General features: G+C 50.7%; 2 protein-coding genes across 2 annotated transcripts in view; both read left to right on the forward strand.

Annotated features, from left to right (window-relative positions):
* LOC112623571 (UL16-binding protein 3-like) overlaps nt 1–16,868 on the forward strand; it is a 170,391-nt gene that overhangs the window by 40,843 nt on the left and 112,680 nt on the right. The window lies entirely within an intron of this gene.
* On the forward strand, nt 7,906–9,740 carry LOC112623574 (retinoic acid early transcript 1E-like). The gene is made up of 3 exons (XM_025384122.1): nt 7,906–8,024; nt 8,699–8,959; nt 9,220–9,740. The coding sequence occupies exons 1-3, from the start codon at nt 7,907–7,909 to the stop codon at nt 9,501–9,503; spliced, it is 663 nt and encodes a 220-aa protein (XP_025239907.1). The 5' UTR covers nt 7,906; the 3' UTR covers nt 9,504–9,740.

Genomic DNA, 16,868 nt, shown 5'->3' on the forward strand with positions numbered 1-16,868 from the left:
CTCCACGTGCGAACTTTCCCCAAAAGTCATTTGTGGTTGAAATCAGCAATCACCTATAATACCCGCCCTACGACAACACAGTTGGGTAAATATCTAGAACCAGCGTCTTGTCACTGCAGCAGCCCCGGGCGACCCTGCTGGATTTTGGATTTGCATGAAGCCTTTAGCCCTTTCGTTTGGTCAATTTCTCCCAATCGGAATGGCTGTATTTATCCAATGCCTATACCCGCATTGTATCTAGGAAGTAACTAACTTGCCTTTGATCAACCAAATTGGAAAACCTTAAGCTTGAATGACTAGGAAAACAGCGGAGGGGGAAAACTCAAATGACTAATGCCAGGAAAAAAAGAAAAAACATCACTACCAACCTTACAGAAACAAAAAGGACTATAAGGGAATACTATGTACAACTGTATGTCAATGAATTCAAGAACCTGGATGAAATGAACATCTTTCTTTTCCAAGAAACAAAAAGGACTATAAGGGAATACTATGTACAACTGTATGTCAATGAATTCGAGAACCTGGATGAAATGAACATCTTTCTTTTCCATTTATTTTCCATTTATTATTGAGCCACTTTTGATTGTATCCTCCCCTCTCTACCAGAGAGGACAAAGATAGATCACCAGAGACAATTTTAGACTCTTGTTGGGCTAGGGACAGCAGCAGTGGCACAACAAGCTTCTCTGATGCTACAGATTGGCCTTCTCACGATCTGCCACTTCTCCAGACATTTATTGTTTTCTGTTGAAGATGCTGGAGTTCTAAGCCAGCACTCTAAGGATGATTCATTTTCTTCAAGTGTTTCCTGTGTATATACAAGAGATGATAGAGAGACACAGAGGAGAGAGAGAGAGAGAGAGATGTTAACAAACTTCTGTTTGTTTTTCTCTTGTTGATTTGTCTTTTGTTACAGCTAATAACTCAGAAGAGTTGTGAAAAAATCATTTTTCCTCTCGTGCAGTACAAAGACTTATCAAGTGCACACTAATAAACAGCTGATCTGGCTCCTCCAGCCCATGAGCCCTGTGCTTGGCTCTGTTTGGGAACACACTGAGAAGTCTGGCCTCTTTGGCTGCCACAGGATGCATTTCCAGAAACACCTGTTAGGCCTCTGTGGGTGACTCACGCCTTCCTACCTGAAGCCTTATTGGCTCCTGCAAGTGCTAAAGAAACCCCTGGGGACAGGCTAGGCTGTCTGTTCCTACTGGATTTTAGGCCAGGAGACTTCTGGTGAGGGCAGCACAGGCAGGGAAATTAGGAGCTGTGGACAGGGAGTGGAGGAGATCAGGAAGGGATGGCAAGACCCCCAGCCTGACCCCAGTCCCCAGTGCCCTCTAGAAGCAGAAATAGGAAAAGGAGGTTGAGGGCAGGCAGTACTGCAACCTCCTGTGCTGAGCATACAGCTAGGTCCAGCCCGGTGGCCCCGCACCTGCAGATTCAAGGCAGCCCTGCCCTGCACTAACCCTGCACCTCCCAGGCCCACTGCTCTCCCACTGTGACCCCACCCGGAGACCGGTCTATCCAAAGACCAGGGCATTGGCCAGCAGCCCAGTGCTCCGCTCCACGGCCTCTGTCAGGCAGGACAGAGCTGGAGCCCAGGCAGAGATGAGGACAGGGGAGGATGGCCCTGGTCAGCCAGGGATGTTCCATCGTGCTGGGCCCGGGGCCTGTGTCACAGAGAACCTACGTGATCTTGCTTCCTCCACTTTCCTACCTCACAGGCCCTATATATTTGCCAGAAACCACCTGCATTCCTAACTCTTTGCCAGGTCTGCTTTCTTGGGAACAAAATGGCACAATCAACACAACATCCAAGGCATCATAGGCAACAAACAATAAGAAAATATTTGCTACCTTCTTCCTGGGCAGGGGCTTCCTGGAAGAGTAAAGTTCTCTGAGGTGTCAGGGACCAGCAGCCAGGGGAACTGCGTGGCAGACCCCTGTGACAATAGCCAAAGAAATTCAGGAATTCCCAGAAAGCAGAGGGTGCTGGAAATCCATGTGGGAGATCTTCTCCTTGCACCAAGATTTTCCTCAGAGGCTCCTTCTCCGGTGCCCTGAGCAGGGCCAAGCCTGGCCAATGTTAGAATTTCTGCTGGGCTGAGCAAACAACAGCAAAAGAAGAAGCAGTCTTAGGTGTGACTTGGAGGTGGAAACTGGGTGTGGCCAGAAAAGTGGGTGGAGTCTGGAGGCCAATGAGCGCCCCACCCTGGCAAGTCAGAGCTGGATAGGGCAGGGGACCTAGGCACAGAAGTGGGCCCCTTGTAACCTGCACAACCTGCAAAAGGATTTGTATTTGTATTTCATGTACCCATTGGGTAAGGTGGCATGTATCTCCAGCTTCCTTAAGGTGAGCTCAGTTTAGGAAGTTTCTTTTCTACTGAACTGTGTCAGGAATCTCACCAACGCCTGACGCTGCCCACCACATCTCTTTTGCTGCTGCAACAGCTGGAACCTGCCTGGGAGGCCCCGGCTGTGAAGGCTGGAGACCCAAGGAGGCTGCCCTGACACCTCTCCTTGTTTCCTGAGCCAGGGGGCCCATCTGAGCCCCTTCGCCCCAAGGTGTCTGTTTTCTATGCATTGTATGAGGCTTGTGTCTTCATAGAAATGGCATTCTAGTAAGAGAGAGAAATTTTAAATGGATAGACATGTAAATTATATGGTATGTGTGTTGGGCAGAATAATTCCCTCTCTGACCCAGGATGGCAGATCCAGTCCCTGGAACCTCTGTGTTGGGTACATGGAAAGGGCAGTGAAAGCTGCAGACGGAGCTGAGGTGGCCGATCAGCTGCCCTGGGAGAACCAGCCAGGCAGGGGTGGAGTTCTTATGTGAACCAGGACTCAGCCTGGTGGAGCTGCCTTTGAAGATGAGGAAATGGGGCCCTGAGCCATGGATGTGGGCAGGTGGAGCAGCTGGAAAAGGCGAGGAGGAGACAGGTTCTCCCGAAGAGCCTCCCGAAGGAACACAGCCCTGACAGCACAGTGATGTTAGCCCCGTGAGACTGTTCAGACTTCTGAGCTCCAGAATGATAAGAGAATGAATGTGTGCTGTTTTAAGCCACTAAGTTTGCAGTAAATTGCTGCAACCACAATGAAAAGTTTATAAGGTTTGTTTGACTGTTTCTTTATCGGGACAGAGTCTTACTCTGTCGCCCAGGCTGGAATGCAGTGGCTCTATCTTGGCTCACTGCAACCTTCGCCTCCTGGGTTCAAGTGATTTTCCTGCCTCAGCCTCCCAAGTAGGTGGGATTACAGGCACGCGCCACCACACCCATCTAATTTTTGTATTTTTAGTAGAGACAGGGTTTCACCATGTTGACCAGAGTGGTATTGAACTCTCAACCTGAGGTGATCCACCCACCTTGGCCTCCCAAAGTGCTGGGATTACAGGCATGAGCCACCAGGCCTGGCTTACTAAGGTATGTTTTAGAGTGGTCGTTGCTTTAGGGGAACAAGTTCAGGTGAAGAAGGTCCAGGATGGACTGGGCAGGCAGAGGTCTCGCATTATGAAATAGGGGGCTTTACATTTAACAATGTTAAGATGAAAAATTTTATGTTACATGAATTACACTACAATTTAAAAAAAAAGAAAGAACGAAAGAAATGAATACAAGGATTCCAAATGGGAGGGGCAGGGAGAACCAGGCGTGGAGGGAGTGCCACCTGGGAGCAGGTGTGGGAGTGGGCCGGGCAGATGCCCGAAGGGCAGTCCACGCTGAGCAGAGGGCAATGCAAAGTCCTGAGGCATGGAGATATCTGCAGGGCTCTGAAGACCAGTGAGGAGGCCAAGGGTGGGGGTAGGAACTGAGCAAGCCAGGCGGTAGATTGGAGGACAGCTGGCGAGACTGCACAGGACTCTAGGCGTCTGTAGTGACTTTGGTTTTACTGAGAGAAAAGGGGCACTTTTGGAGGGTTTGGAGCAGAGGAGGGACATGAGTAGCGAGGTTCTGAAGGATCACTCCAGCTGCTCTGTTGTCAGGAGCCATTTGGGAGGTGGGGACAGGCACAGAGGACCAAGTAGGGCAGGACTGCAATCACCCTGGCCAGGAGGACAGTGGCCTAGAACCAGGGTCGGGTACTAGATGACAGTGTGGTCAAATCATAGATATTTTATTTCTAGTCCAAAGAAGAGATAAGAAAGAGGTCCTGCAAATAGGTGATTTTTTTTTTTAATTCTTCACAGCCTTACCACACAACCTCTAAACCTTCAGTAAAGTTGGCTACATTCACAAGTAGCTGGTGTCACTTTGGTGGGGGCTTTGTAGGGAAGTGGGCAAGGTGTCTTTTAAGGAAGACTCAGGAGAAGAGCTGGTCTTCCAGTTGCGGAGGGAATGGAGTTGCAAGAAGAAAACAGAGAGGTTGAGCGACACGCAGTGGGAACAGGAGCTCAGCGGACAGGAGCTCCGGGCCTAGAGAAGGCAGGACGATAGTGCCGTGTTCGCACAGAAACCAGGCAACAGAGGGCGCCAGCACCCACCGGACATGAGGCAGGGCCACTGTCACAGCCAGGCCAGGACCTGCAGAGCCCTAAACCCTGAAAAAAGGTGGGGTCCCCCACCTACATATTAAAGAAAACATGTGTGTGCCATTACATGCTGGTGTCCAACAACTGCTAAAATTACATTAAATCCTTTCTAGAATTTTGTGGCTGGGACTTGAGCCTGGTCTTGGTCCGTTTACTGATGACGAATCTAGTACTGAACTGGACCCAGTTCCTGACGAGGAGCCCTGTCCTGGAATCACTCACACGTGACAGTTGACAGGTGGCCCCACCGGGTTTGCATGGTGGGTGGGTGTTCTGCTAGGCCGGCCTCTCCACGCCCAGGGGTTTCTGCTCATCAGAGAGTTTGCCCAGAGACTCTGAGGAAGAAAGCAGTCACCTCAGGCCTCTCCATCCTAGAGACGGCAGAAGGACAAACGTCTCCTGCTGGCACAAGGTAGTGGGGTGGAGGGTGGCCGGTGTTCCAAACACCAGTGCAGAGGGAACGTGTGTGTGTTTGGGAGTGAAGGAGGAAAGCAGGGGCTCGGGTGGTGAGAGAACCAGGGGCAATGAAGTAAAAGTGGGGTTGGGGGAGCTGCTGGGGGTGTGGGGGTGGGGACGCTGGATAAGGCAGGGAGGACAGGGGTGGCTCTGCGGGTCCTCTGCCTCCACACCAAGCACTCAGGGATCCGTGCCTCCCGCCAGTCTGGAGTCCCAATCGTCCCTCTCTCCAATTTGGGGGACAGGGATTTCTTCTTGTTCTCCTGCCATAACTCCTTCCTTCTGACTTCTCTTGTCCCATTCTCCCTCAGATCCTCCCCTCCACTTATGCCAAGGCTTCCACAGCCTCGATCTGCTTGGCCTTGGCATTCCCAGCCTGGGTGTTGAAACCATTGGCCTCAAGGCAGCTGGGCAGGGAGAGGATAGCTAGAAGCCTAGGGCACACTGCCACAAAAAGGCTGTGACTCATTTTCAGGAATTAAAAATGCAGTCCAATTCATTTTAAAACTTTTGTCTCTCTTGGGACTATAGGCTGAATTTTCTTTATAGCAACAGGCTTCCAGGGACTACATGAAATTATTGGTTCCTCTTTCCTTATCATCTGCTTCTTACTTCAATTAAAACTCCACTTCAGCCGGGCATGGTGGCTCACTCCTGTAATCCCAACACTTTGAGAGGCTAAATAGGGAGGATTGTTTGAGCCCAGGAGTTTAAGATCAGCCTGGGCAATGTGATGAGACCCGTCTCTACACCAAAAATTTAAAAATTAGCTGAGTGTGGGGGCTCACGCTTGTAGTCCCAGCTATTCTGGAGGCTGAAGTGGGAGGACTGATTGAGCCTGGGAGTTCAAGGCTGCAATGAGCTGTCCTCATGCCACTGCACTCCATCTGGGCAACAGAGCAAGACTTGGTCTCAAAAAAAAAAAAAAAAATTCTACTTCATATGTAACCATCATTTCGGTTTGGAAGCCACTGCCTAAAGCTGACATTTTGCAGTTGGAATATGGCTATTCCTTCCCATCTTCAGGTTGGCTCAGGCCAACCTGGGATTCAGGACCACAGAGGAGAACAAGGGTGGAAGGGCCCCTTTCTCCTTTCTGTGTGTCCTTCCCAGCCTATCTGCAGCTCTTTCTTTGTCTTCAGTATTGGGTCTGCATCCCAGATGTCAGGACCCATGTACAGGCCTGGTGTGCTCCTTCCTGTGATACATCAGACTTGTAGAAAATATTGGCAAGGAGCTACTCCATGGTCATATCACACATGCACATGCACACACATGCACCCACATGCGTGCGTGCACACACACACACCCTGACCTTGGCCCACCCCCGTTGGTGTCCCCACAGCAGCAACATTTGTAGGGTGGTAGCAGTGAATCCCCCTCCATGCACTCTTTGGTCCTGGGTGTGTACAGAACAGGCTCCACTCAGGACAGATTTGAGACCCCTTCTCCAGACCAAGAGGCGGAAGTGCACCCTCAAAATTGAGGTGCTTTAACCTTAGCAGCCAGAGAACCATGTAGGGGATGTGTAAAAAATGTGCATTCCTAGGCCCCTTCAAACCCTTGACCCACTGTCCTCTGAGCAGACAACCCCTTATCCCCCCAGCCCCAGAGACAGCCCTGCCCAGAGTCCACGGTTAGTTTTTTTAAAGTCTGTTCCATCTAGTTATAAAGGACAGTGGTACAGACCCACTTACCAGGCATCACCAGAGTTCCAGCATCTGAATCACCCTCTGGGTCTAACATGCACTTGAATTAACTGGCATACTGCCCGGCACACAGAGGGAATCTAGATGTGGAATGGATATGGGTGGTGTTACACGCCACATGTTTGCCTGCCCTCCAAATTCATATGCAAAAATCCTAACTCTCAAAGTGATGACATTTAAGTCATTAGTCATGCAAGTGGAGCCTTGTGGGATTAAGAGGTGACAGGAGAGTTTGCTGTCACTCTCTGCTCCCCACTGTGTGAGGATACAACAGGAAGACAGACATCTGGTGAGGAAGAGAGGGCCGTCGCCAGATACCGGACCTGCTGACACCTTAACTTGGACTTCCCAGCCTCCAGGACGGTGAGAAATAAATGCTTGGTGTTTCAGCCACCTGGCCTATTCTGTTGTGGCAGCCTGAACTGACTAAGGGAGCGGGGTCTGATGATGAAATGGGACAGGTGTAAAAGTGAGGTGGGAAGGAGGACTACAAATACTAAGTTTTAAGAGGAAACCTTGTGCAAAAAGTGGCTTGAGAAATTTGAAAATGACACAAAACTTTGTTCTAAGACAAATTTTCAGAATTCAAAACTTAGAGCCCCAAGACTTTTCCCAATGATAGACTTGACTTTCCTTGAGGTCTTGGCCCCAGTAGGACGGCTGGGCTCTATTATAAAACCCATCTGTTATGGTAGACCAGTTGCTGCCTGTTCGCAGCTAGTTTAATTAACATTTGGGTGTGCTTGGTAAGAGAAAATCTCAACCATTTAAGAGAAAAGAGTTTGAATGGGTTAGGGATATGGGAGAGGGGAGAAAGGAGATGGGAGAAAATATAGGAATGGGGAGGGGTACCAGAAAGAAAGGGAACAGCAAAAGAGGCAAGGAAGAGAAGGGAAGAGGAAATTGGAGGAAGGGAGGAGCTCACATAACCTCCAACCATCCTGCTCACACCAGAGGGGTTTTTTGCAGGGGCCATGGGGATGGCAGAGGAGAGTTTATTCAAAGTTAATTTTGTTTTTAAATGTCTTCTTTCATTTTTCAATAAGTAATTATATTCTGAATACTTGGAAAACACTCCCTTCACAAAACTGTTATTTAATGTGGTCTCTACAGGCCTGCCCTCAGTTGTTCCAGGGTAAAGAATTTGGGCAGTGCCCGCACCCACGCTGTTGGACATTTCTTCACCATACCAGTGAGGGTATTTGTGTCCATGCCCAACGTCCTGCCTGTTACTCTCCACAATGTGCCAAGAATGCCCCTGACTTGTAGCCCGGTGCGCCTTCTTTTGCTTCTACTGTTGCTACTAACAGCCTTGGAGATCATGGTTGGTGAGTGTCCTGAGATCTCAAGACCTGGCTGAGAACAAGGAGGAGGAGGGAGAAAGGTGGGAGATAGGCGACTGGGGTCTCATGCAGGCTTCAGGCAAGCCAGTACCTGCTCTTAAGGATGAGGTGAGGGAGAGGATCCCTGGGATGTTACCCCCAGTTCGTGCTAGAGCCCAGCCGGAGGCCCTAGGCCAGGCACGGGCTCACAGGGGGCAGCTCTACAATGCTACCCCCCACCTTCTACTCCAGGACTCTTTCCTGAATGCCCGGGACCCCGGAGGAATTCAGCATGTGTCCCATGATAAACGCCTCTTTTTCCTTTCTGTTGAATGTCCTATGTGTTCAGCTAGATTTTAAGTCTCAGGAGGTCACACACCGGCTTGTCTGTTTTGTGCCTCGGAACTTGGTAGATGTTGCTAAAAGTATTTGTGACATGAATCCTCCTGTTAACACCATTAACACTAAGTACACCCCAGGGGTCCCCGGTACCATCAAGTATCTCACCCCAGACAGTCAGGGGGAGATGGGAGCAGGGATCTGGAGGGTTGAGGGAGTCTGGGATGGAACCGCCCCCTCTGCCAGCCTGGCCTGGTCCAGGGAGATTTGGGTCACAGACGCGCAGGTTCTAATGGGCCTCTTCCCCTGTCCTGGACCTCATCTGCATCTTTCTCTCACAGGTGCTCACTCTCTTTGCTTCAACTTCACTATAAAATCATGGTCCAGACCTGGACAGCCCTGGTGTGAAGCACAGGTCTTCATGAATAAAAATCTTTTCCTTCAGTACAACAGTGACAGCAACATGTTCAAGCCTCTGGGCCTCCTGGGGAAGAAGGTAAATGCCACCAGCACATGGGGAGAATTGACCCAAATGCTGGGAGAAGTGGGCCGAGACCTCAGGATGCTCCTTCTTGACATCAAACCCCAGATAAAGACCAGTGGTAAGTGTGGAATGGGGTGGGGAAACAGAGGCAGGCAGCAAGAGAAGGGAGGGAAGAGCACAGGTGGGGAGGGGCTTTAGGTGTATTTGTCTATTGATCGTTGGCCCAACCATAGACACACATGGGACCCAACGGGCAGGAAAGGGCAAGTCCAGACAGAAAGAATACAGGCCCCTAAATGTGCAGAGAAACACTTGACCTATTGGAAGATGATGGACCTCTCAAGAGTGGAGGATGATGGCTTTGTGTCTGGATTGCAGGTCCTTCCACTCTGCAGGTCGAGATGCTTTGTCAACGTGAAGCAGAACGATGCACTGGTGCATCCTGGCAGTTCGCCATCAATGGAGAGAAATGCCTCCTCTTAGACGCGATGAACATGACCTGGACAGTAATTAATCATGAAGCCAGTAAGATCAAGGAGACATGGAAGAACAACAGAAGGCTGGAAAAGTATTTCAGGAAGCTCTCAATGGGAGACTGCAATCACTGGCTCAGGGAATTCTCAGGGGACTGGGAGGCGATGCCAGAACCGACAGGTAACTGAGCCAGGCGGGAGAATGTGGCAGCTCCCTTTAAAGGTCAAAAGCCTTCCCTGTGTGAGTGTCAGCATGTGTGCAATAGAAAATTTGATTGACTTCTCCATGGGCTTCTTGACTGGAGAGTCAGTGATGGCCATGAGGATTTCCCACCATCCTCCCTTTCCCATTCCACCTCCCACTGTTTCTTCCTCAGTATAGAAACCCCTTCCCATTAACCAATGATCTAGTCACCAATGACCCACCACTAAATGGTCCCAAGTCTATCTGCATCATTGCAAACATCCAGNCTTGAACTTATTTGTGACACAGATTCCTTTGCTCACATGTTTCCTTGCTGACCTTCTGCCTACTATCACCCTGCTCTCCTTCCGCATTCCTCTTGCTGAGAGTGAAAATACTAATCAATAAATACTGAGGGAACTCAGAGACCCGTGCCAGTGCGGTCCCCTGGGCCCACTGTTCTTTCTCTATACTTTGTCTCTGTGTCTTATTTCTTTTCTCAGTCTCTTGTCTCACCTGACGAGATATACCCACAGGTGTGGAGGGGCTGGCCTCCTTCAACATCAGGTGGCAAAAAGGTGAGTGGCAAGCTGGTCTCTGGCCCTTGAGGATGTCTTAGTCTGGTAAGGACTTGAGAGAGGTGAGCCATGGGTCTCACCCAAGCCCCCTCCCCGATCCATCTTCCTCCATAGAAATGGTGCACTGCCTTAGTCTTGAGCCCCCACACTACACAGCAGGGCTGGCAGCACAAACGTGCAGTGAGAGGAGGGACGAAGCAAACAACTCCTCCTGAGGAGGGGCAAGGTCCAAGATCTGGAACACCTGCCTGGGGTGTTGTCTCCTCGCCAACCAGCCCAGGGTTCCCCCAGCCCTTTGATGGAAAGTTTGTTTGCTGTCTGCGTTTAGCATGACTTAGCTCAGCAAGGTTCCATCCCCTTTTCCCGTTCTCCCTGAGAAGACTTGCTGGTGGCACTTGCGGCTGCAGCATTTACTCCCAGATAACACACAAGGTGTGGTATAAGAAATCCTTTCACCACCCTCTAACCATTACAGCTCTGAACTCCTGCAACCTGTTCAAGAAGGACAATCCCAGCACATGATTAGCCATGTAAATTTCAGACTCACGTTGATTGAAAGAATGCTGGAAAAGCACCACGGCCGGGGCGGCAACGTCTTCGAGGTCGCCTGTGCTCCGATGGCGTCACACCCCTTGGCCTATCTAGAGGTTTTTTTTTTTTTTTAATACATTCCTCAAGTATTTATTGGGCACCTACTATGTGTCAGGCACTGTTCTAGGTACCTGGGATACATCAGGGATTCTTGCTGTCCCGAGGTCAGAGATGAGGAATTCCACAGGATGAGTCTTCTGTTCTTAAATCCAGTGTAAAGACAAGGCCGTCGGGGAGGAGGGAGTAAGATCTGGGCATCAGAGCCCCCCAGCTGCTGCTCGTGGGAGTGAGGACACCAGGCCCCTGACTGTGCTCTGGCCTCTCTCCTAGCTCCCTGCCCAGGCCCACAGCTATGGCCATGGCCCAGGAGCTCAGCCACCTCCTGCCCAGTCTGTGGCAGGCCATCCAGCAGCCTCAGTCACCTCTGCAGCCCGAGCCTGTCTTCACCATGGACAGAGCCAAGGTACCGCCCCTTTTCTGGAAGCTGTACATCTACACGGGCTACTGGCCACTGCATCGGACCTGGCGCTTCCTGGCGCTTCTATTTCCGCATGCGGTTCAGCCGCTGCTGCTGCGGCTGGCCCTCTTTGTGGGGACCATGGACCTCTGGGGAGACCCACACGCCCTGCCCCTCTTCATCACTGTCCTCGCCTCTTTCACCCACCTCTCCTTCAGTGCCTTGGCTCACCTCCTGCAGGCCAAGTCCGAGTTTTCAAAAAACTACATCGAGCGGACTATTTAAGATTTTTGCATTACGTGTAGTAAGGTTGTCACATTTCAACAAAAAAAAAATTTTAGAAAACTAAGTAGAGGTTTCAGTTTTCATTATTGTTTTGACAAACTGGTGGCACTCCCCGTCAGGTAGGTACTCAGTAATGAATTAAATTAGAAATACATTATATATTTTTTTCTGGTGAGAATCTGATACACAGATAAGCACACACATAGAAAGAACTTTTTTTTTCTTTTTTAGACGGAGTTTCCCTCTTGTTGCCCAGGCTGGAGTGCAGTGGGGAGAGCTCAGCTCACAGCAACTTCCGCGTCCTGGGTTCAAGTGATTCTCCTGCTTCAGCCTCCGGAGTAGCTGGGATTACAGGCGTGCGCCATCATGCCTGGCTAATTTTACATTTTTAGTAGAGACAGGGTTTCTTCATGTTGCTCAGGCTGATCTCGAACTCCACAGGCAGAGGAAGTGAGAAGGAGCTGAGAGATGGAACCAAGAGACAAACATTTGCAGCTCCCAGCCTGATTCTGCTCTGTGCCAGCGCCTGCAATGGGCATTGTGGGGGTGTTAGCCGAGGCCAGATGGGCAGCGCCCTGCCCCAGCTTCAGGAGCCAATGATGGAGCATTCTAGAGCCTTCACAGAGAACTGTGGTCGTTGGGAGCGGAATGCACTAGGCACTGGAAGGAAGGTAGCCAACCCCAGGGGTCTGAGCTTCCAAAGGCTCTCTCTTGGGGTGTAGGGCAGTGCAGTGAGGGAAGGCCTGGCTACTTCCTTTACTACATCTACAGAAGGAGAGATGATCAGAAAAGGCCAGAAGAGTAAGACATGTTCCAGGTACCCCATTCCCACTGGCAAAGCACTTGAAGACCCTTCCTTGTCCTCTCAGATAATTTTGATCCTCTAGTCTTTAAAACAGGAGTTATAACCTCCATTTTAAAATAGAAACTGAGGCGGGGCACAGTGGCTCACGCCTGTAATCCTAGCACTTTGGGGAGGTTGAGGCAGGTGGATCACTTGAGGTCAGGAGTTTGAGACCAGCCTGGCCAACCTGGTGAAACTCCGTCTCTACTAAAAATACCACACACACACACACAAACACACACACAAATTAGCCAGGTATGGTGGTGTATGCCTGTTATTTCAGCTACTTGGGAGGCTGAGGCATGAGAATCACCTGAACCCAGGAGGTGGAGGTTGCAGTGAGCCAACATCACGCCACTGCACTCCAGACTGGGCAAAAGAGCAATACTCTGTCTCAAAATAATAAGCTGCAATAAAATAGAAACTGAGGCCCAGAGAGGTAATGAGCTTTGCCAGAAGACACAGCCAGTGAAGAGCATCACAGAGAAGCTGTGTCTCCCAGCTCCTTGCCCAGTTGTGTGGAGACCCTTGGTTTATGCTGGAGGTGGCAGAATTTTGGGGGTTCTGACACCCTCTCTCCCCAGTGGGCAGCTGCACGTGGCCAGGCACAGCTCCAGCCCCATGGTGGCTGGTGGGCAAGCGGAGGCTCTTTGGAACATGTGTTTCCACTTCACTGGAGATGGGAACTAATAGCAGAAAATCCTGTGAAGCTGCTAATGGGATAATGGAGAAAGTGTTTATTTTTCGAAGGAGGCCTGTGAGGATCTGGGGCAGGCCCAGTGTGAGGCCACGGAGGCGGGAGGTCAGTCCACTGTTAACAGGGATTAAGCAGACACCATGGGATGAGGGGGTTTCCAGAGCAGAGGCTGAAGGCAGGGCGTGGTCTGGTGCTTTCAACGTCTGCTCTCCCTTGGGACAGTAAAGCTGGACCCGAGGACTCCAATCACTTCTAGGTAGGGGGCTCCATGCTCCACGCTTTCCTCTACCTCTGCTTCCTTCTATCCTGCCCAAGGTGCAGGCGCCTGGGGGGTGGGAGTGGGGGTCATCACATGGGTCTCCTGTCCCCAGGGAGTGTGACCCTGGCAGCTTCCTGAGGGATGTCTGGGTAGCTGCCTCCCCCCATGCACAACTCTGGGAGGGAGGTGGTTCATATTGCACCTTCGGCTAGAGCCGCAACCACCCCTGGGAAGCTAGTTCTCGTCGAGAAATGTCTTCGTGAGCAAGGCACAATGGGTCTGCCCTCTCCTGTCCCCATTAGGCAGCCAGCTGTCTCTCCAACAGATAGCACTGCTCTTGGACCTCCCAGCCCTAGCCCACTTGGAAGCTCCTATTAAGCTTGAGGGCAAGAAGTCCCTTAGCAGTCCTGCAATGCGGTGGCTCTCAGGCTGTGGGTGTGGGAGAGGCACTCAGGGGCATACGGGAGGCCAAGCAGGCAGGACCCCAGGCCAGTGTAGTCCCGCCTTATTTTACATATTGACATTCCTCACATTTCTCTCCAAATACTAAGGTTTCTACTTGTAGTCCCAGCTACTCCGGAGGCTGAGGCAGGAGAATGGCGTGAACCCGGGAGGCGGAGCTTGCAGTGAGCTGAGATCCGGCCACTGCACTCCAGCCTGGGTGACAGAGCAAGACTCCGTCTCAAAAAAAAAAAATAAATAAAATAAAAATAAAAATAGGCCCGGCGTGGTGGTGCACGCCTGTAATCCCAGCACTTTGGGAGGCCAAGACAGGTGGATCACCTGAGGTCAGGAATTCAAGACCAGCCTGGCCAACATGGTAAAACCCCGTCTCTACTAAAAATACAAAAATTAGCTGGGCGTGGTGGCGCACGCCTGTAATCCCAGCTACTTGGGAGGCTAAGGCAGGAGCATCCCTTGAACCCAGGAGGTGGAGGTTGCAGTGAGCCAAGATCGCACCACTGCACTCTAGCTGGGTGACAAGAGCGAAGCTCTGTCTCAAAAAAATAATAACATAAAAGTAAAAAGCATTTAAAAATCTTTGCTCTTTCCCACTCTATGGAGGTGAAATAACTCAGGACTCAGAGAGATGCGACTTGCCAAGTTCACACAGAGCTGGAACCTGGCTGCAAGTCACTGGCCTCCTGGCCAGAGGTGGTCCCACCACCTTCTGCTTAGAGTAACCAGTGAGACTTCAGGAAAACCAGAGAGAGGCTAGAAATGGTCCTTTAGGTAGTAGAGAGGTGGGAAGAATTTGGTTGGTGTTCCCGGAGCCCCTGGAAAGTTGTTTCATCTCTCTGGGCCCTGTATAAGGCCTGCATGGGAGAGATGGCATTGAACATTGAGGGTGAGGGCAGTGAGGATGGCAGGGACCTGTGTGCAGTTGGGCTGGAGGGCCCCTGCCTTTGAGGCTGACCCAGGCTGCAGATGAGGTCCTTCCTCCCTGCAGGGCAGCCCTGCTGGAGGCCTCTTCTTTCTGGCCTGCCCAATAGTGAGTAGCCCTGGCCCAGGCTGCAGGGTCCTTTGTTTGTCCAGGCCAGCCTGGGTGTCTTCTCTCAACCCAGCCCAGGAAGGCAAGGGTCTGGAAACCCCCACCCTGTCTGCTTCTTCCAGTGTGCCTGGTAGGTATTCCAGGATTCCCGATGGACCTGCAATGCTCGAGGGTTGCCTGGCTGCTCATAACTTGAAAGCTCACCCTTCTTGGTTACCAGTGCCTCTCCGCTAGGAGAGCTCTTAAGTTTCAGATCAGAGGCAGGCCCTCTTTGTCAAGCCCTGTTTACTACAATTACATTGTATTTCCTTGGGAACATGCACTGGACATTTGTCAGTTCGATTTCCAACCTGCCCCTCATCCTCCTCACTCTCCTGTGCTGGTTCCTCGTGCCTTCTTTTCCTTGGGGAAGCAAGGGGAGGCATTTGGGGAGGACACCCCTCTGCCTCCATGCTGCTTGGCTCTGGGACAATTGGCCTAAGTTATTCCTGGAGACTTTAGGCAGACATTGGAAAGAACTTCCTGACCAACAGGGGCTTAGAAACAAACAGGAGTATGAGGCAGATGGTGAATTTGTTAGCCCTGGAGACATTCTATGGGGGCTGGGTGTGTGGAGAGGCTTGACGGGCTGTTTTAGACAGAGGTAGGTCACCTCTTAGGAGCCCTAGTCCTAAGCCCAGCTGCAGGCCCAAAGTCCATGCTTATCCCTTTGTGTGACAAATATTGGTGGAGCATCTGCTCAGTGCTGGGCATTCACTGGGCTCTGGAGAGCAGGGAGCAAGAGACCCAGTGCCTGTCCATCCTAGGTCAGGGACAAGTGACCAGAAGACTTCAAGACAGTGCATTGTCAGTGCTGTGATAGACAAAGAATCAGGTCAGGACACCTCACCCTGGCCTAGAGGGGATGGGAAAGTCTTCTTGGAGGAAGAGGTCTCTGCTGAGACTGGAAAAAGGGAGAGACGGTGAATAGAGCAAGAGCTGGACTCTAAAATCCCAGGACCTGTGTGCCATGCAGGTGCACTCAGTAGCTCAGCTGGGGCAGCATCAGTGAGCCTTTTTTAAATTATTTTTTATGTGGATAGCCCAATGAAGACAAAAATAAAATCAGCAGATCACATGAATATCCAGTAACCTGGTAACCATCCTTGTCAATTTGACATATTTAGCCCAGTGTTTGGCACACAGTAGGACCTCCACAAGCATTTGTTAAAGGAACAGGATATTTGGTCAGTCTGGAACTCTATATTCTTCACTGGCCCTCTTTCTCCTCCAAACCTGCAAAACCTTTCTCCTCCAAACAGAGCTCAGCTAAGAGCTCTGCCAGGAGAGGATCAGCTGCCAAACCATCCCAAGTCATGTATTTACCAGGCCTCGCTCCAAAGCTGTGTCCTAAAAAGAAGTGAAAACAGTGACAGCAATGTGCACTGAGGGCTTCCCATGTGCAGGCACCATTCTCATCACTTTACCCACGTTGCCCCACTTAATCCTCACAAACGCCATATGAGATGGACACTGCCATGATGTCATTTTACAGGTGAGGAAATAGGAGCACAGAGAAGTTATGTGCCTCACTCCAGGTCACACAGCTGGTACATGGATGATGGAAAAAATCACATTCTGTGTAGCTACAGGGTCTCAGGCATCATTGGGGCTTTAAATTCTTAGAATAACTAAGAGAAGCAGGTATCAATCTTCCCCTTTTACAAATGAGAAAAACCAAAGCTCAGAGAGTTAAGCATTAATAACTTGCCCAGCCTGGAAGCTGCTTCTCTGGATTTTGGCCCCCAAAACAGTGCTGTCTTATCCCCTGCACCCCATCAGTACCCAGGACCTTTCCTAAACTGGGGTGCAAACAGCTGCACCCTGGCGAGCTCTGGGAGGGAACCAGCTCCAGGAGGCGAGCTGGCCCAGCGACTTGCCAGCAGGATTTATGTCCTGTCCAAGGAGGACAGTTTGGCTGTCCTCCAGGAGCAAGTGACCAGAAAACTTCAAGATAGTGTGCATTGTCAGTGCTGTGATAGACAAAGAATCAGGTCAGGACACCTCATCCAGGTCTAGAGGGGATGGGCAAGTCTTCTTGGAGGAAGAGAGCTCTCTGCTGAGCAGAGCTCCAAGATGGAACTTATTTCTATTGAACGATCGCAAATGTCAGGCAGTATAGCCTGGG

Source organism: Theropithecus gelada, chromosome 4, assembly GCF_003255815.1.
Source record: "Theropithecus gelada isolate Dixy chromosome 4, Tgel_1.0, whole genome shotgun sequence".
NCBI lineage: Eukaryota > Metazoa > Chordata > Mammalia > Primates > Cercopithecidae > Theropithecus > Theropithecus gelada.

What these genes read in the sequence shown, in the direction of transcription:
- LOC112623574 (XM_025384122.1), top strand. Translation starts at nt 7,907, where the DNA reads ATGCCCAACGTCCTGCCTGTTACTCTCCACAATGTGCCAAGAATGCCC. An exon ending in AGCCTTGGAGATCATGGTTG is followed by an intron (nt 8,025 to 8,698) that starts GTGAGTGTCCTG and finishes TTTCTCTCACAG; the next exon opens with GTGCTCACTCTCTTTGCTTC. An exon ending in ACCCCAGATAAAGACCAGTG is followed by an intron (nt 8,960 to 9,219) that starts GTAAGTGTGGAA and finishes TCTGGATTGCAG; the next exon opens with GTCCTTCCACTCTGCAGGTC.